Consider the following 21371-nt stretch of genomic DNA (forward strand, 5'->3'; position numbering starts at 1 on the left):
TATTTTATGTATATATTAGTTTGTACACCCACACACACAGTATGTCAGGCAATTATAAATTATAAATCACCTGGCAGTATGTGTGTGTAGGTGTATAAACTAATATATACATAAAATAGCAGAAAATATATATTCTGAAAAAAATTAATAAAGGAAAATAAAAAGTGATGGTATACATGTCTATATGTCAATATCTAAAATCTAAAATAATATCTAATATCTAATATCTAAAATTGCATACCTATGCAAACATCCAAATGGGAATCTACTCACTTAAGGATTCAGTTGAATGAGAACTAAAGTGATTAGATAATAAAACATTAAGAGAAGAGCATTAAGAAACACAGAATTTTAAGAAATGAAAGAGCCAGCAGTATATGTAGCAAAAAGAAGTTAAGGAGAAAGACAAATGAGGAAAAGATTAACTTATCCTTTCACCTAAATTTATCTATATATTATGTTCACAAAATTATTTAAATATTACCTATCTCCCAGAAGTGTATTTGTTTACAAATTATCCAGTGTCCACCTTCAAAAAATGTGGAGCCAGTAAATAGACTGCAGTTTAATAATCAAAGCAAAGGCAAAGCAAAAATAAGATATTTATTATCTTTCTAGGTTCAACTGACAAACCAAGTCCATCTAGATAATCTCCATTTCTATTAAAATGCCAACCAACTACCTGATCACAGGAGTTATATATACCATCATATTCATAGGGTCTGCCTGTGAGAACCTTTGAAGAGGAGGGTGTTATATAATGTTTGCACACCAGCGGATGAGAAACATGGGGACTATCTTAGAATCCTGCCTGTCAAAATATCCCAGTTAAGTCCATAACTAGCATTTGAAATTTTTAGAATATGTGTTGTAAAATAATTTTTTCCATAGATTAAACAATTTAAAGATCATATGTTTCAGATATGTAATTTCATATATAAGTTTGATAATAATGGCATTGTGAGTGACTATGAATGGTGTGTGTGTATATGTGGGTGTGTGTGTGTTACTGAAGACTAAAGTTATAAATTGCCTGACAAAATTAAAAAGAATAAACTTTCCTACTGCCCTTCAAACTTTTCTATTTCCCTTCAAACTTTCCTATTGCCCTTCAGTTCACATCATGGAAAGTTTCCCTTCTTTTGAATCACCTTTAGTTGTGACCTTGAAGTTTTTTCTTGTGGCAGGGTCCAAAAATTCCACTGATGAAACACAGAGCCCTATTCATGTAAACTGACACTGAACCATTCAGGTAAAACAGATGTGTATATCTTACATTTTCAGCACAATTAACAATGGCCATGTCATGCAATTTTATAAGTTATGAACCTACTGAGGTATGATCAATGTGTTTTATGAAACATACCTCTTTTGTATCCTGATATCACTTGACACAGTTATAATCTATAGTAAATATGTAAACAGCAATTAAGTTGAAACAGAATTATCATCCTTAATTTACTTCACATATATTTATGTGTCTATTTTACATGTTAAATCACACATGATGGAAAAGCATATAAACTTAAAAGCAATGGAAAGAAAAAAAATGTAACTGGTTTTAGGCACCTGAAATAATTAAACAAATGATTCTTATGCATCTAAAATATGTCACGCAAATACACTAACATATTGAATTTATGTTTAAAATGTATAGAAATTGTGTGTGATGTATATTAATATCCCTATTTTCAGTTGATGAAATTAAAGTCCAAAGAGGTTGCAGAACTTCCCCTGATAGATAATTAGTAGGTGAAAGAACTGGAGCTTGAACATAGATATGCCTGACCTCAAAGCCTGTGCTCTCATCTTACAGAGGTTACCTGCAGGCATCTTCCAACATTATACTTAAATCTCTCTGATACTCTCTTTTATATGTTCTTGTTTATGTATGTATTTATGCTTTCTCCACTAGAATATAACCTCCACTGACATCAAAGTCCTTGACTGTTTTTATTGTTCTATTTTCTGTCAGTGCCTGACTCATAATAGAAACTCAGTAAATGTTTGTGGAATGAATGATTAAAGTATAGAACCATTTTAGAAGCTCAATTTGACTGTCAGTGTTGAGGCAATTTAAGGATAACAAAGATAATTTATTAGATTGTCTAGGTTTCATTTGTGTGGCCATAAAGGGAAAAACAAAATTATATTTGCATAAGCAAAAGTTATTGCAATAGTTGTCTAAAAAATTATATTTACTCTTTAGATAACATTGGCTACTCTCTTTAGATCTTAGCTATAGTTGCAGTAAATGCCTGTTTTCTCTCAGTGACCCCACCTCTTACTGTGTAATGTAGCGTAGCTTTTTTGAATGAAGAGGTTTTCTTTTAAGAATTAAATTCTGTTGTTTCCAAGGGAACTTCCCTAGAAGTAAGTCCATTGGTTTAATTCTATATTCAGTGATTCACATTATAACTCTAAACCCATGTTTTATTGGATAAATCTTTAAATATATAAACACAATTTGGTATCATCTTGAAACCTATATTTTCTCAAACATTTTTTCTTTCCAAAGCAAAACATTAGTATCAAAAATTTGTTGCAGAATCAGGAGGATCAGAGAGACCTTGGGATACAGCAGGATCTTTATTGAGTGCACTCAGACCCAGTAGATTTAACATACAAACACTAGGCCCAGAACAACGACAGCACTTGACTTTTATACACACTTTAAAAAGAGGGTGGGCTAACTTGAAGCAAGCTTACAGTTACAGTTGAGCAAAAACAAGGATACAGAGGCAGAACAATTAATTAAATTGTGACAAGTTCATAACTTAGGATTACACATGACCATTGCCAAGCAAACCAGATGTCTGTTATCTTGGTTTTGCTTTAAAGAGCCTTGCACTGGTTTATCTTATAACCTTCACTATGGTGCCTAGACAGCTGTAGTTCAGGCCTGCTCAGGCTTCATGTGACATTCTCTGTACTTTTTACATAAACAAAATACTTGAAGTTACTAGTTACAGAGAACAAGAATCTATAAACTCATATTATAAAACAAAGGAAAATTTGTTTTTTTTCTCGCTATGTTGAGAGAGTGCTGGGAGAGTCTCCAGAGCACATTCCTTTGTGTCCTGGCTTCTTAGATAGTATTATCAAGACGTTCCCTGGGTCTGGGCTGTGCCTGTTGCTGTGTCTCAAACAAGTTAGCCTAATACAGGAAAGCTTATTTCTCTTTTTAATTTTGTTTTTTTTTTCTTTCTTTAATTTCCCACCTAATTTTTTTTTGTTATATTTTACCTTCATTGTTAAAGAGAAGCATTAGTAAGAAATGTTTTGCAGTACCTCTACTCAGCACTTTCTTTATTTCCTTTCCTTCTCTTCTCTCTACCTTTCCTCTTATTTTTCTATATTTGGTAATTGCATCGCTGTTGATTCTGTGACATAAAATAATGTCAGTATCAACTGATCATAAGTATTGTTTTGTAATCATTAATGATAGTGATAACAATAATCAAATGAGGAGAAAGAAAAGGAGTGATTACTATTTGTTAATCTATGCTGAATACTTGTTTATGTTTTCTTATTTTACCCTTAAATCAACTCCATAAAGAAATAGATCCATTTTACAGCCAAAGAACCTGAAGCCCAGAGAAAAATAACTTGGTCATCAATGGATAAGTATCAGAGCTAAAACATAAACCAAAGTCTACTTCACTCCAAAGCACTTTTAACCAATAGTCAAAACTACTTTTATACTACAGTGTTGGTAATGGGCCAAATTTGTCCTGCCTTCCTTCACAACAGTTCTCTGGAATTTTTGATATTCCAGGGCCTATTTGCAACAGAGTGAGGGAACTCTATGAGAAACCCACCCTTTGTGTCTCACCAAATTGAGCTCTATTTCAGCAAAGGTTTAAGTGTAGTAAAAGGCTTTATTAAAGCACAAAACCTATGCAGTATAGTACTGTGGCCTTATCTCTGGTGTGTCTCTGAGACTCACTAACAATTTTATGAACCATCTTATGAAATTTCCACAATGCCTGTGAAGCACAGAAAGAGTAAATTTAAAGATACTATTCATTATGAGACAAAAGTATCAAAAAAGCTACAGCTGTCTTCTAGCCACAAAATATTTTCTTTAATGTTGAAATGTAGTAGGTTTTCATTGTTCAGATGATCAAAGACTTATCTCAAATAGTTGGTTGTGCTAACATTAATGAAATATATTCCATAGCAAATCCCATAGTGTCTTCCTCATGACAATGACCTCAGTGAAGCTTTATTCATAAAGAGTTTTAAGTCAAAGATATTCAAGAAATATGTACATTATATCTCCTTCTTAGAGATTTATAACATATTGTGCATTATGAAGTGAATATCAAATTTCATAGGTACATTTGAATTGCTAGCATGCCGATTAAAAATGCAAACCCCATATTTGTAGGACAGAATTATCACCCTGGAGTGGTTTTTTAGCAGTCACCTCCTGTGATTATGTGATCAGATCATTCAAGATCAAAACTTTAAGATATTGTATGTTGAGGTTTCTGAGAAGAACTACAATAAATACAACTGTTTAATGTTGAAATCAATTTTTCCCTAAACTTAAATGACATGAACTCCACTCTTACCAAGTGCATTTTGGGAAATCCTACACTATTCAAATGACTTTCTCTATGAACTACATTTTTTGAGCTTGATTTTTTACAATTAGTTAATTTTCCAAAGGGTAAATGCAAGAATAATAAAAACAACAGCCAGTTGGTTTATTACAGCAAAACAGAGTAATTATAATATTCCTAGAGAAATGTGAGGCTCCAATTATAAATTATACCACAAGAAAAAATAAAAATATTTTTCCTTAGGCAGGGTAGAAGACTCCTCTATGTATATAAAGGAATACATAATATTTAGAATACTTAAAAAATATTTAGAATTAGGTAGTTTAAAAGTATTTAGAATAAGCTAGTTAAGAATTCAGCTATTTTTAGTCTTATAGTGACAATCTCACTTTTTCTGTATACTGTAGGCTTATTTAGAAGAACCAATTGTGTATAAAATGTGCCTAAATATGGCCAAAGAAAGCAGGCATTTGTGAAAATTGCTGCAGCACACCAACATGGCACATGTATACATATGTAACAAACCTGCATGTTGTGCACATGTACCGTAGAACATAAAGTATAATAAAAAAAAAAAAAAGAAAATTCTAAAGTATTGAACTATTACATGGCCAATATTTTAAAATTATTTATTATTTATTTAGAGATTACATATCGACCACTTTTTGGTAGGCATCTAGCTGTGATCTAGTGGCGATAAATGTTGTCTCTGTCTTAAAGTTATTCACAATATATTGGGGAGGCAGGCATGATTACATATATAAAAACAACGGTAAGTGCTAAAGTTGTTATAAGCATTACTTTTACAGCCCAGAAGGGTGACTGAGTCTGTCTAGCAGTAGAAAAGATGAAATATGGCAGAAATGAGTAGTTGGTTTTCAGGGGCCTGCAGTGAAGGAAGTGGGGTAGCACACACATGGGCAAAGAAATGTACAGATACATGGTTTGTGTTCAATTAAGAGCAATATAATATGAGAATAGAGGGAGCATGTAAAATAACCTTTAAAATCTGAATTAGAGTAGGTTTAATCTTCTGTAGGCCTTTTTATCTTCTACTCAGAATTTTCAGAGTTTAAAGTCAATTTAGCTCTCTATCCCCTGGTTCATTGCTTGGAAAGAAACTTATTTTTTTGATATCAGTGGGCCAGTGGTCTTGAATTTTATATATAATTATATATATATATATATATATATATATATATATATTCTTTTTTGATACAGGATCTCATTCTGTAGCCCAGGTTGGAGTGCAGTGGCATGATCACAGCTCATTGCAGCCTCAACCTCCCAGGCAGAGGTGATCTTCCCCCTTCAGCCTCCCAGGTAGCTGGGACCACAGGCATGTGCCACCACCACACCCAGCTGCTTTTGCTTTTGTTTTTGGAAAGAGGATGTTTCACCATGTTGCCCAGGCTGGTCTCAAACTCCCGGGCTTAAGCAATCCACCCACCTCAGCCTTGCAAAGTGCTGCAATTACAAGTGTGAACCATTTCACCTGGCCTAGTGTTCACAAATTATTAAACTGTTAGGCTCTGTCTTGCACATGGAAAAGATTATGAGAAATCTAACACACACACACACACACACACACAAATGCAGATTCTTACACCACGTATGTTGCTGTTAATTTAAAAGTATGTATATAATAAAGAAGAAGAAAGACAGGAAGAGAGGAAGGAGGAAAATTATCAGTAAGTGAAAAAAGGAAGGAAGAGAGGAGGGAGGGAGAGGGGAGGGAGGGAGGATTGAATATTTTAACCCTGGTTAAAATGGAAGTGAAGCCCAAGTGGATCTTTTTTTTTTTTTTTTTTCATTGCTAACACTTCATCTTCCTTTAAACTGTTGAAGCTAATAAGTAAGATCAGATATTCTGGCCAGTAAAATTCCTGGGATCTTAGTTCCAGAAATATTATCTTTCAAAAAAGATGATGAGGATTTTATGCAAGACAGATTGGTGGTCATATTAGTTACATTGCTTCCTAGCTTGCAATATTGATGTTCCTACAGGCACTCAAATAATTGACATGTATGAATCACAGAGTCTGGATTCATTGCAGATATAGTAGCTTTATAATCTTTTACTTCTTTTTAAATGTTTTCCAGGGAAATAATTTTCCACTGGAATCGTACTTCTTTGTAGTAGCTGACTGCCATAAGCACCACTGTGATCCCCACACCAGCCAGGAATGTTTGATCTCTCCTTGAAATCCCACTGCTGTGGTGAAGATTTTTGTCCGAAGCTTTTGATTTTTCAGTATGGATCAAAGTGATAGAATCTTCTCAACAGGAAGAATTCAAGAGAGTGTTTTTACCCCCCCGCTTTCTTTATTTAACTTCACTGATGTATTTTCAATTACTATTTTTGTAGGAAGGCAGAACCTGTTCAATGACGCACAAAGAAAGTCCTCCAAGTAATGCCACTGCAGAAACTGAGCCTATCCCACAGGTATGTGTTTGTTTTATTTTGATTATGTCAAAAAGCACTTCTTGAATCCATTGTATTTAACATTCTTCTCTCTTGCTCTAGCTGGGGCAGGATGTTGTACTTGCTAATACTATATAGCTAATACTATATACTATATAGTGTCTTCACCTGGTGCCCCTGGGCTTTTCCAAGGCTGCTCTGCTTTCTACTAAGCTTTTGGCTTGACTATGTGAGGCCTTCAGAAGGTCAAGGGAGAAGGGAGTTCTCCCTCACTTGCACCCTCCCTCTCACAGACCAGGAAATAAAACAAAAATAAACAAGGATGATCAAACAGGCCTATATTTCTTTTTGGACAAAGTAGATTAAAGAGGATTTGAGGAAGCAGACGAGGTGAAAAGAAGTACATATTGCTTACAAAAGCAAACAAAATAAACACAAGTCGAGAGCTTAATTCTGAATTTTTATTTGTAATTTATTATACTTGACCAAAAATATTGTATCATTGACATTCTTAATATTTATTTCACTTAATACTAAAATGTTGAGTTAGATATAACTTATTCTCAAACTTTGAATTAGATTAAAACAGAATTGAATGGTTTGGGCAAAGTTTTCTCAAAATAGTTTTTGAAACATTTTGCTCTTTTTAGACAAAATATTGTTTTGTAGTTTTATGGAATATAATTAACATCTTTACATTTGTTTCATTTCTGTCCAGTGTTCATTTTCTCTAAGGTATTTGTTGAGATCTATGAATTTTCATTCTTATTCTGTTAGACTTTTCAATTTTTACCTTAACATGTATTTATTTTGATTCTTTTAATTGTCTTTTCTGTATTGTTTAACAGAAATTGCAAATGCCTCCTTGTTCTGAATGTGAGGTGAAAAAAGCCCCAGAAAAACCATTGACCAGCTTTGAAGGGATGGCAGCTAGAGAAGAAAAAATACTGTAAATACTAAGAAACTGTGTTAAAAACGTCCATTTGCTATTGTCTTCATACTCTTTTTAGACCACAAGCTTGATGGAAATACTAAGTTTCTAAAGCATGCAACTTTTTCACAATTTTATGTAACTTTATAAAGTAGTCTACAAATTTTCAAAGATTCCAGACCAATTATGATCCTTAAGCAATAACCTAATTGAAATGAATATCCACAGTCATAAAAATTTTGTTGTCATCGGTAAATTGCCCCATATAAATTGGTCTGGTTTAACTCAAATGCTATCTAACATGTAATTCTCCTGGTTCGTTTGGATATCTAGTACTTCTATGATGTAGTTACCAAAATCAACTGGAGGATAATAAAATATTGTGGGTTCTCAGCATTCTTAGAATCCAAATTACAATCATATCTATAAGGGTTTAGTCCACATGAGCCAACTGAAGTCACTTTCCTCAAGGTTGGAATTTGTGCCAACCTAAATACGTTGTTTCTTTGATGGTGTTTATTGCTATTGGTATTATTTTGAATTACTAACAATCATTTTGTCTAAACAATGCTAAGATAATTCTGGGTCAAGAATTTTGTCAGCTAACATAATTCATTAAGTATTTTTGGCATCATATAGACAAAATATTTGGATGAATGACTAAATTTCTGACAAGATTAAATATTTTGGCATTCTATAGACACATCTCTTATGTATGTCTACTGCAATTACTCCAAGTTAATAACCAAATTGTCTGAAATACTTGGCAGGATTTTTGGTATGAAGTTGGGTAGCGGAGTAGGGAATGAAGAGTGAGTTCTAAAATACAAATATGAAAGCAGGTAATACCTATTACAAAGCAGGGGTTTGATGAAAGTACAATAGCCATGTTGATTCAATAAACCCAGTTGCATATTTTTTGAAAACAAATGTGTTATTGAAATAAATCAATGGCAGTGTTAATCCTTAAGAGTTCTGATTTTCTATAGGAATATCACTAATCAAATAATTGCACTCATGAATAATTGGAAAGTAGCTCACAAGCAAGTGGAATTGACCCTTGAATAATTATCTGGTTAATAGGTTTCATAGGACATTCAAAGTTGCAGACTCAGTTAACGACTACAGTTAAGTTGTCTAAACTGAAAAATCATTTCTTTTGTTTAAAACCTTTTTGCAACTGTAGAATGCATATTAAACCATTGGTTTTACAGGATGGATCTGTCAAACCACAATATATACATTTGGATCAGTGTATCCTAGAAGATAATTAATAAAAATATATTAAAGGAAATGTGTAATCAATAGATGAACTTAGATTCTGAGATTTAATGGCATACCTCTGATCAAAATGGCATATTGAAATAGATTTAAAGTTTTGGAGAATTGGAAAATATCATTAGCTGTAAAAGTAACATTATCATGTATTTATGTAGCAATTCTATTTTCAGAATGGTTCAGTGTCATTTATTAGCACAGACAGATGCCAACCACAGTGGTTCAACTTAATGATTTTTTGATGATTCCGTGAAAACTTCATAATTTCTACATACTTTAAATTTTGAATTTTTGTTTTTTGTTTTTTTGGAGGGCTAGTGATACATGGTCCATGAGATATTCAACATTTTATTATAAAATAGGGTTTGTGTTAGACAATTTGCCCAACTGCAGGATGAGGTATATGTTCTGAGCACATTTAAGCAGGTTTAAGTTAGGGTGGGCTATGATTTTCCATAGGTTAGGTATCTTAAATGCATTTTAGACTTACAATGTTTTCAACTTTGGATTTGTTTATCTGTATGTAACCCTATTGTAAATCAAGGGGCATTTGCATTTTTCATAAAACCAGCTACCCAAGAAAAAAAGATAATTAGCTTTATGGATGATCTATAGAGCTTTCAGATGAAGTCACCAGGATAAAATAAAAGATCAAGGTCTGAAGTTTCTGCTGACTCCTTCATATTTCTAAAAATAATTTAATTATAGAAACTAGAATACTGCTAGTCTAGCAAGTCCTGTTCCTTGGAATTTTCCCACTGTGCTCAGTGGCCCTAACCATCTCCATAGTTTCATGACAGGGAAGCAGATCATTTATTTTTAATTTATATTCAGTCTCCCACCTCCACCCTGGGGCCCAACTTCCCTTGTAGGCCCTGTGGGTCCTATGGAAAGTTATTCACCATGTCATCTAGCACAGCATGTTTTGAAGCATCTTTGGAATGAAAAAAAAGGAGAATCAGGCTGTTATTTTCTGAAATTGTCATGAGAGATAACATGTTGAACGGTAAGAACTCAGGTTGATATTAATCACGTTTTTATCAAGCTTCATTTTAAAGTTGTTTATTTTCTCTATGTTCTAAATTTCTTTTATTAATTCCTGGCTTGATCAAGTGGGCTTTGGATCCATATGATTTTTTTTTTTTTTTTTTTTTGAAATGAAGTCTCACTCTTGTTACCCAGGCTGGACCGCAATGGTGCGATCTCGGCTCACTGCAAACTCTGCCTCCCGGGTTCAAGTGATTCTCCTGCCTCAGCCTCCCGAGTAGCTGGGATTACAGGTACCTGCCACCATGCCCGGCTAATTTTTATGTTTTTAGTAGAGACGGAGTTTCACCACGTTGGCCAGGCTGGTCTTGAACACCTGACCTCAGGCGATCCACCTGCCTCAACCTCCTCCCAAAGTGCTGGGATTATAGGTGTGAGCCACCGCACCCGGCCAATGTATTTTTTTCCTTTAAATATATATGGCATTATACATCCAGCAAAGTTTACTATGTTATATTCATTGCATCATTTGTTTTAAAAAACAAAAAGAAACTTGTAGCAGGAGACCTTTAAAAATATTTTTAGGAGTTCCTTTTAATAGCTAAGTTTGAGATTCTTTTTTAGTATATTCTATGACTGTACCTTAATGAATACATTTTATTTATCTCAGTTTCTAATTGCTTTAAAATATAATCAGATAAGTTAAAAATGTTTCTCTTACATTTGTGAATTTGTGTATGAGAAAGGGGCCATTTCTTACATCTTTTAATTAACAACTAAATAAACAGATATTGTTTTAAAGGAATTAACACTTAAATCCCAACTGTCCTTATATGGAATAAAATATCAACCTAAATGTTGATTATAGAGAGTATAATTCTATTATGTACCTGTAATGATAAGCAGTGAAAGATTACTTACATTTTGAAAAATATGTAATTGATTCTTATTAAGAAAAAAGATATTTTCCAATGGAATAACTTGTTTTAATAGAGATGCAACCAGAACCAACAATTGTATTTCTCTATAGTTATTTTAAAATAGTAATCAATGCTATGTATTTGATGTATTTGTTTCCAAATTAGAAATTTCTTTTAGCTTTGTGTTTTCTTTTATGTGCATTAAATATGTAAACTGAACCTGTTCCTAAAATGCATTAAATTTAAATGAGTGCTGTGTCTATCCAATGCCAAAATTCTCAGAAGAAAAGTGAATAATTCAGTCATTCATCTGGATGTGGTTTTCTGTGTAATCTCAAGTATCTGAATATTGAAAAAACTAGGTTGCTAACTTTTTTTCATTCCTTATGCAGATGTTTAGCATCATAGTGCTGTTTCAGATACAGATCTGTTTCATAAAATGTCCTCAATTACAAGTCTAAGACAGTTATATGTAAAGAAAATGTACTATTTTAGATGAGCAATGTGGATAACCGAACTAAAACAATATTTGTGAACTTTGCTATAATGAAATCTTTTATTTTTATAGCTCAGGTATTGTAATTAGCACTAATTGCAGCAGAGGCTGAAATAATTATTGACACCATAGCGTACCATAGAATAGGTTGAACTGGCCAGACCTAGAGAGTGAAGAAAACATATACTGTTTACTTAGGAGACATTTTCTTAGTCGTGTGTATAGTCCTAAACTTCCCCAAACTATGTGTTCATTTGGATTGTGTTATATAATATTAACAGTCGAATGATGAAGAATAAAAGATGCTGAAAGATGGCCTATTTTTGTTCAATAAAGATTGTTACAAGAATACAATGTATATTATCTTACATAAACTAATTGAAAAAGCAGATATGAACATTAAAAATGGTACTTGCTTCTGTGTATCAGGATCTAAGAACTTTTCTTAAATAGCATCTTGAAATTTTCTTTAATCCTTCTTTGCCGGTGCCCCCAAAATCTTTTATTTTGCATGTGCTTTCTTTAAAAAATATAGAGTTCCATGGTGACAGGGATTTTGTCTTTTTTTAATTTAAATTTTTATTTTTAATTTATGAATTATTATTGTGATATGTAATAGGTACAATGTGATGTATCTCTATATATGAACACACAAGTAGTGGAATGATTATATCAAGTTAATTAACATATCCATCACCTCACAAATTAATCTCAAGTGCTTAGAGCTAGCTGCCTCATAGAAGATGCTCAAACATTTGTTGAATAAATTAATTTAGATGCTGAAACAGCAAGGGAACAAGCAGGGGAGCAGCAAGGGAGCATGTATTGGCATGAGGACAGAGAACCATAAGAACCAAAAATAAGCATTTTGTTTTGTTTGCTGTGTTGTTTTGTTCTTAGACTATCTTTTTTTTTAACTTTTTTTTTTTTTTTCCTGAAAGATTTAGCAATAGGCCTGTGGCTGGGACTTTCTAAGCAGAGTAGATAAGGCACTCCTGGGTAAATTTTGAAATGTAGGTCAATGCAATCAAAATATTTCACGTGGACTTTATGAGTCTTTAATTGACACCCACTTCTGACACACACTTGGACATGCACAGGTTACTTCTTTTAGCATTCGTTTCCTAACCTATTGGGTCTTAAGCAGTTGGCTTAAAACAGAGATTTTCTTCTACTTTCTGAAGAGACCTAGCCCTAACTCTTTAGTAGAAATAACTCTAGGGCTGCCGAGAGGTAAATGAATATCAAGAGGATAGGACTCTGGATTTTTTTTTTTTTTTTTTTTTGAGACGGAGTCTCGCTCTGTCGCCCAGACTGGAGTGCAGTGGCGCGATCTCGGCTCACCACAAGCTCTGCCTCCCGGGTTCACGCCATTCTCCTGCCTCAGCCCCCCAAGTAGCTGGGACTACAGGCGCCTGCCACCATGCCCATTTTTTGTATTTTTAGTAGAGACAGGGTTTCACCTTGTTAGCCAGGATGGTCTCGATCTCCTGACCTGGTGATCTGCCCATCTCGGCCTTTCGAAGTGCTGAGATTACAGGCGTGAGCCACCGCACCCAGCCCAGGACTATGGATTCTATAATCCCTTCATCTTCAACTAAAATATTTATTATTTTACATAATTTATTTGTTGGGCTTATATAATGTGCATATACTTTTATTGGAGAAAGGGTGTCCAAGTCTAAAGTAATTTGAAAGTCACAGATCAAGAGGATCTCTATGATCCCTCCTTCCTATTTGTTCATTCAGTCAGCCATTCAATCATTCAATAAATATTCTTTGAGATTCTGATATGTGCCTGGCATTCTACTTGTTACTGAGGATCCAAATGTAAGCAAAAGTAATAGTTATGAATACCAGTATGTTTCAGTTACACCATTCATTCTTTTAGGTGATTTAAAAAAATGTATTAAATATTCTCAGGATTCTTTGAAATAGACATTACAGTTATCATTATTTCACAGTTGAGGAAATTGAGATAGAGAAGTAGCAATTAAATTACCCCAAATCATACAGCTAGTAAGAGGAAGAGGGGAGATATGGACCTGGAAATGAGTTACTGGAATCCATGCATTTAACAACTTCAACATGCAGGCTCTCCTGCAAAGACTGGGGCCCTGCCCTGATGGAATTTCAAGTTTTAAAAAAGAGAGACAATGATTAATGAAGGAAGCATACAGATAAATGCATTACCGCAACAAATACAAATGTGAGTTCTCTTTATAGCATACCATAGCATAGAGTCAGGAATATCTGAATGTCTTAGCTGTGCACAGGCTTGATGGAGAAAATGATATTAAGCTAATTTTAATAAAAATATGATGTTTGTATGGATGTTCAAACCTTCAAAAAGGAAATTTTCTGGTATGAGATACTAGCTAACAATATTTGAAAGTGCAAACTTGAATTCGCATAATTAGATATTTGCTAATTAGGGCTGTGCAAAAAAAGGAAAGCATCATATGGTAGAATCATTGCTTCCTATTTCCTGCAAGCTATAATATCTGGCTCTATTAGGTATAAATGATCCTGAAATGTAGGATTCTTCCATAAACCTTAATTTCTAGGGCTTAAACTTGTAGTATTCTCTCTCTCTCCCTCTCTTTGAAAAGCCCTGAGTTTAATATTAAAATTATTGATTGAAGTTGTCTGTAGAGTGGTTATAGCATTTGCATCATCAATCAGTGTGGTGTGAATGCATTTCCCTTTTCTCCCTTTCTTTTCTCTCCCACTCGTAAATTCCTTAATTATTTTGAGAACACCATTTCCTTTCTTGGCTTGTAGACACAATAGAATCTTGGGAAAAAACAGAATATATTTGTTCACAGAAAATCCAGGATGATTTGAAAGAAGCTCCTGGAAGAAGCGGTTGACCTCTATACCTGGTTAACTGCGGAATGAGCATGCCTTCCTGGGCCACATCTCTATCCAGGATGAGAACAAGAGAAGGCACCCTGTAGTGGGTCATGAGTAAAATGTGATGCTGACACTCGGGACATAAGAGTCACTAAGAATGACAAGTCTGGGTGATTTTGACAGATCTTGCTGAAGTAGATGGGTCATAAATAAAAATGAATTATTTACTAGATGTGTTTCCAGTCATTACTCATTGACCATGTAGGTGCTTTAATGAATATTAGCCGAATTAATAACTACAAGTTTGAAAAAGTATGTGATAGATGATAAATGTTCTTCAAATCATCAGAACTTGAGATCAGCTAGGTGTGTCCAAAAAGTAAATTAGATTATTAAGTTGACATAATTAATTCTAATACCCTTGAAAGAGAATACGCCTTCTCACGTTTTATTCTCTTTGGAGGAAAAACAGCCTGTTTGTAAGTATTCGACTTAATATGAGTAAGGGAATAAGAAGGTGGTTGAGGTTTGGGGCAGTATAAACACTGAGATACCCTCACTTTTTCCACGATGAATACATAGACTGGTTTTTGAATGAGGAATTAGAGCAGATCTTTCTCTACAACATTAAAAAACAACAACAACAACAACAACAACAAAAAAACACTCTGTCATTTCCTCTTTCATTATCACTTCATTTAGGGAGTTTGCACCTAAAGGCTTTTTGGTATTTGAGTCTCCAAATAAGTTTTAGATATTCCTATGATGCATTTGTTTTACCCATTGACATGACATCTATTAACTGAAACCTAATAACTTTTCATGTATGTTCCTATGGACAAATATGTGCATTGTTTGTGCTTGTGCATATTCTTGTTTGCATAGGCCTGTTGTAGGCATTATTATAGGAATTCCATACACATTTGTGCTCTCTGGCATTTGTACACATTCTTATTTGTGGATGGGTAAATTTAGCATATAACTAACCTCATATGTTCACATCTCTCCACATGGATGTACATGCCTTCATGATGTTCATTAATATTAATTCATCAAAATACACATACACTATATGTATATTTATGATATGTTATATGTGTTGAATACATTTCATATATAGATCAGTTGAGTACCTTTTTATACCCTGATTCCATTTACATGTTTCATAGTATTTGAACATAGGAATTCTAAGAGCATAGTAGGTAACTGCATATTTATAGTTAAGTGAGAGTCCAATGCTGTTGCAGTGAGCACACTGTGCTAATTCATGCTGTGGAAGTGAACACACTAAATTAGCATACCACTTCAGTTACTTGATAGGGTAGCCATCCTCAGTTCTCAAGTACAAAGGCTTGGTTCATATGCCTCTTTATGTTTTCTCATTCATCTACACTTAGACCTAGACCAGAGAGTTATATTTGGAGCTATTTGCTGGATGCACTAAAGCGGGGGATTCCTTTTGGCATGATTCTGCATGCATGTAACCTCAAATGGATTTTGTAGATGATCTTCATTGTTACCAAAACATTTTTTATTTGAGGAAAATTTTGCAAGTATTTACACTAGATAATATCCACTGTGACTATACTGGAACAAAGGTATTCTGATAGAGAAAAAAAAGAATGTAATCATAAGATCCAGGAAAGAGAGGTATTTTATTTATCTTAACTGATAAGAAGAGAATGTTCTAATGACAGGTATTTGCTGTAGAAGTTTCTAGGCATAGCTTACCCTGAAATCAATACACTTTTGAAAATGTCTGTTTATGAGGAAATACATTGCTAAGGTTTTGTCTTATTGTCTTTATAAAAAATAAAATTATGTTACTTTGTTTTCTGTGTTTTATTTGAAATTTGGGTGAATTACAATAAAATCCATGTTTATAATGTACAGAATAAAACACTAATTAATCCATGGTGGAATTGCTAAGGTTAATGGGCTTTTACTTAAGATGTGATGTGCTTTATATAATTTTATTTTCACAGATAAACAGAAGATAGATATGTCTGTTTGATTCAAATTATCTAGTTTCTATCAACTTCAACTTTACCAGGTGACCTGGTACATAATTCTTTTTTTCCAACACATCGTAAGATTTAATATCTCCTACTAGTCCATGAAATATGAATAAACAATGCAAACTCACAAATTATTTTTTCTAAAGGTTGATGCATGTACTTAGGCCAAAGGCTAGAGTGGATATTGTGGTGGTAGACTTTTAAATGAAATACTCAGAAGACTTCTTGAACTTGGCTCTCAATTCTGTGTCTTGAAATACACTATTTTAGGCCAGATTTTCTAAAGGTTACTTTGCTGCATACATATGTCTCAACCTTGAGGAGTGTACACATAACTGTCCATAGAAGTGGTAAAATATGTTTATAAGCAAATGCTTTGGAGGTAGACTGTTAGCATTACATTTTTAAATCAGTTTTTTATGTTTGTATTCTCAATTAGCTAATCTCTGTGTGTTTCAGTGCTTCCATCAGTAGATTGGGAATAATAAGATAGCATACCTCAAGATAGTAACTATTTCATTTAAATATTAAATGAGATTATATGAATAAGACACGCAGTAAACATTTAATAAATGATCATTATTTATGTTTTAAGGGTATTTACACATATAGGAATGCATTTGCAAATGCATAATAAGAAAATTATCATGCATTTGGAATTGGATATGTGTTCAGTCTGTCTGTGTGTGTGTGTGTGTGTGTGTGTGTGTGTGTGTTGGAGGGTGTCTATATGTAGTGAGCAGGAGATATGATGTGTCTTATTTCTAAAGAAATTATATTAATGTTTATTATCTAAAGTAAAAGACTGGAGTTATCTAGTTATACTTATGTTGAACTCATATTTCTTAAGAGTAAAGAGCTAAGATATGATGATAATCTTCTTAAAATCCCTGAGTAGTAGCATGAAGTGACTCTCCATCTTATATACTCAATATTGTCACACTTTTTTTTTCTTCTAAAAACATCTAATTTTGTCTCCTGTTGTGAGTCACAAATACTAATTAGGAGAACAGAATTCTGTTTACTTCTTTCCCAAGATTTTATAAGAATGTTTCATTTCCTTTACCTTCCGGCATAAATTATTTTCTAAATTTTGTTTTCTTATCTAATCTTAAGTGATAATAAATAACATCTGTGGAAAAATGACAAATTGATTTATCCTTATTTGCAATGATATAATTTTAGTAAGATGTAGTATAGGCTATAATCTAAAGTGATTTGCAACAGTTCATTCTAGAAATTGAGTAGATATAGAAATAAAAATGTTATAAGATTTAATGATATTTTTATTGAATAGAAAATTCCAAATTGTTTTTTTGCTTTCCAAGTTTTAAACATGCATTGGTCTAGTACTAATTCTACAGAGACCTTTAAAACACTAATAAAACATTAATCAAAACCAAGCTTCATTTCAGGTTTTATGGTGGAAATAATTTTACACACATTCATTACTTTTTGAAATGAGATTCTGATTCTCAATAGGGAAATAGAAGCATCAATTTTCCTTTTCAATTTTTCTTCATCCCTACTTCAAAGCCTCATGGACTTCTTTATGCTTTCCCTTTTTCCCATTTTTTCTTTATTAAAGAAAAATGTGTGAAAAGACTTCTTCCGGATATGCCCGGAAATTCTTTTTGAGAGTGTAAATGAGATGAGGTCTTTGTGGAACTGAAAGCCCCCAGAAAGTTTGAGATTTATATATCCAATATACTTTTTAAATACAAAGTTTTTACACTTTTGAACTACCCTAATATTCTGCTCAACTGTCACTCTGTGACACCTTTGTCCATGCAGTCTATTCACCACATGGTGTCCATACTGATTCAAAAAAAAAAAAAAAAGTTACATCATGACAATCCACTGTTTAAAATTATCAAATGGTTTCTAATCTCATGAGAACTATGCTTAAAATAATGAAATCCTCATCATGGCCTACCAGGCCATACTGTGCTTGACTTCTCTCTCGGCCTCATTTTCTGCCACTCTCCCAATGGTTTATTTTCCTCTAAGTACACTGGCCTCCTTGCTGTACCTTACATTTGCTGAAAAGCTCTTATTTCAGGGTCTTAGTACTTGCACACTGACTGGGATGCTGTTTCTTTAAATATTTATGCAGCTTACCCTTCTCTGTTCTCTACTGAAATGTCACTGCATAAGAAGGATTATTCTTGATTATTTAAAATGGCACCATTATCCCCACCACTCTGCCCTTACTTTGTTTAAAATTACTTTGTGGCATTACGTCATATATAATGACATGGCAACTTTTAGCAAAATAAATTCATTTTTACAGTAGATTGGTTTGCCAGATTAAGAATGCAATCACCCCAATACTTTAGGTGACTTATCCAAAGTACATGATACCAGAACTGGGATACAAATTTGGAAGACAGTGCATCCTTACTCATCTAGTGTTTAATGTATACCCTGAACCTTATCTTAGCAGGGTTAGGATAACAACAATAGAGTTCCTGGACCATGCGCTAGAATCACTAAAACAGATTTTCTCATATTGGATCAAAGGAGTCTACTTTTTATAAGAATTAAGATGAACCTACACAAACTTAGGTTTAAAAGCTCTGAAGAATGCCTGACTTACTGCTTATATAACTACTATTAACATCTATAGCTGTCCAATTCTTCTCTTATATGAAATCTACCTCGTGAGGCAAATGTTCCGTGTTCCAATGTTCCTCATTATACTACACAGATATTATGACAGATTTTTCTACCACATCCCAAATACTGCAGCTTTTCAGCCTGTAGTGAAGCAAAGATGCTTTTTTCCCCCATTTCTGACTATTTCTTATACAGCAATCAGCATGTCAGACCAGAATCTCTCACTAAATTGGCAAGGTAATGGCTTTGTTTTCCCTCTCCACTGGATGTATTAATATAATGAACATGGTAATTGGTGGCTAATAATACTTATAATTACTCTAACAATAATTATGTAAGTGACTGTCATGCAGACTGATGGTAATAGGAACTCTATAATTTTAATTTCCTTTAAAAGTAATGGCAAAAAACACAATTACTTTTGTACCAAACCTAATAGCCCCTTTTGGAAGCTATTGGTTTCATTATTTTTATGCCATTGTTCCATTTCTTTTGAATTGTAATTTTATCTCGCTGCCTATCAGGATAAGGTGCTTTCGAGTTTGGTGATAGATTTTCGATGTGACTGGAACCTTCATACATCTTTTAGTAGAGAAACAAATCTATGGCGATAGTCAGGAAAAGAGGGATAAAGGAGCTAGAAACTATTGGAGCTAGAACTTTGCCTCCACCATCATCCGATAAATGATGTGAAGTAACAAGTTGGTTATTATCAATGATTTTAAAAGAGGTTATAAAGTAATAATTTTCAACAAGTTTGCTCCTGGGTAGGTCATTAAGGAACCTGAACTTACCCATATCTCGAATATATTATAGTGTTAGCCTCAGGCCGTTACATGCTTTCAAAGATCACAGAGTAAAGTTGGCCTGATTCAGGGAAGCTGCTATTTTGCATCCCTCAACAAGCAGCAAGAATTCAAGCATTTACTTTTATTTATTTTTTCTATGTAGTCTCTAAGTCATGATAATAGCTTAAATTTTTAATAAGGAGATGGGAGCTAAGGGAATTAAATGCAAATCAGAATATTTCACTCTTTGTTCTCAACTTTTCCATTACTTAGTCTTTAAACTTCTCACCAAGGTTCGCAATGCCATACATGATCTGGCTTCTGGCTCAACAGCTGCATATCAGGTACAAAGATTCAAAAGTAAAATAACATCAATTCTGCACAATTTCAGAAAAGGGGCAGAACCATTTGCCAAGTCATTTTATGAGGCCATTACAACACTAATTCAATAACAAGATGAAAACAATACGAAAAAGCCAACTACAAACAAATGTCCCAAATTATTATACCCAAAAACCCCTAAAATATGGAAACAAATAAAATGTAACAATATATACAGACAAGAATATACCATATTCAAATGGAGTTTACCTCAGATATACAGTGACGATTGAATATAAGAAAAGCAGCCAATTTAATATTGTATAATAAAGTCTAAAAAGAAAAAAAAAGATTATATCAATTGATACATAAAAGACATTTCACAAAATACAATATCTATTTATGATAAAACTCTCAGCAACTGGGAAGACAAGGAAATGATTAGTTTATAGATAAATGTCATCTACAAAATGCTACAACTAACATCACACTTAATAATTAAGAAGTGAATTGTTTATTCTAAATTTGGGAGCAAGAGAAGAATGTCCATATTTACCACTCTAACATTATACTGGAAATCTTCACGAGTCAAATAAAACAAAACAACAACAAAGTTAAGCAGATTAAAAAGAAAAAAAAATGATAGTAACTCTATTTACAGATATTATGAGTGTCTGTGTAGGCAATTCAAACCAAATGAAAGAACAACAAAAAATCTCCCAGTAATAAGTGAAAATTATAGAAAACAATGTCAACACAGAAAAGTTAATTTTATTTTTGTATATGTAAATGGAGATAGAATGTTTAAAACAACATTTCCAATGAAACCAAAATAAATTGGGCAAAAATCTAAGTATGTACAGGATTTCTATGCTGAAAAATGTAATGTCAATGAAAGAAATTAAATAGCATTGAAGTACACAGAGAAACATACTCTGTTCAATTGCAAATCTCAATATAATATAAATATCAATTTTCTCCAAATTCATTTATAGATCCATATTTGTGTCTACCACAGTATCCATGACCAAATGAATTAGCTTCTTTCCCTGTTCAAAAGCAGCAGCTAGAAATCCTATTTCCTTTCAAAACACAGAGGGATACAAACGTAACCTGAATGCATGGCAATGTCATGCCAGAGCTCACTAGTGCTTACAAAAA

At 33.3% G+C, this 21371-nt stretch overlaps 1 protein-coding gene across 2 annotated transcripts in view; it reads left to right on the forward strand.

Annotated features, from left to right (window-relative positions):
* LUZP2 (leucine zipper protein 2) overlaps positions 1–11957 on the forward strand; it is a 601108-nt gene extending 589151 nt beyond the window's left edge. For both annotated transcript variants that reach the window (XM_003910114.5, XM_017948549.3), the window contains exons 11-12: positions 6940–7017; positions 7845–11957. In XM_003910114.5, the coding sequence (XP_003910163.4) occupies positions 6940–7017; positions 7845–7949 (183 nt within the window). In that variant the 3' untranslated portion in view covers positions 7950–11957. The remainder of the gene's footprint in view (positions 1–6939; positions 7018–7844) is intronic.
* Positions 11958–21371: the final 9414 nt, after the last annotated feature.

The sequence above is a fragment of the Papio anubis genome, chromosome 12 (genome assembly GCF_008728515.1).
Source record: "Papio anubis isolate 15944 chromosome 12, Panubis1.0, whole genome shotgun sequence".
NCBI lineage: Eukaryota > Metazoa > Chordata > Mammalia > Primates > Cercopithecidae > Papio > Papio anubis.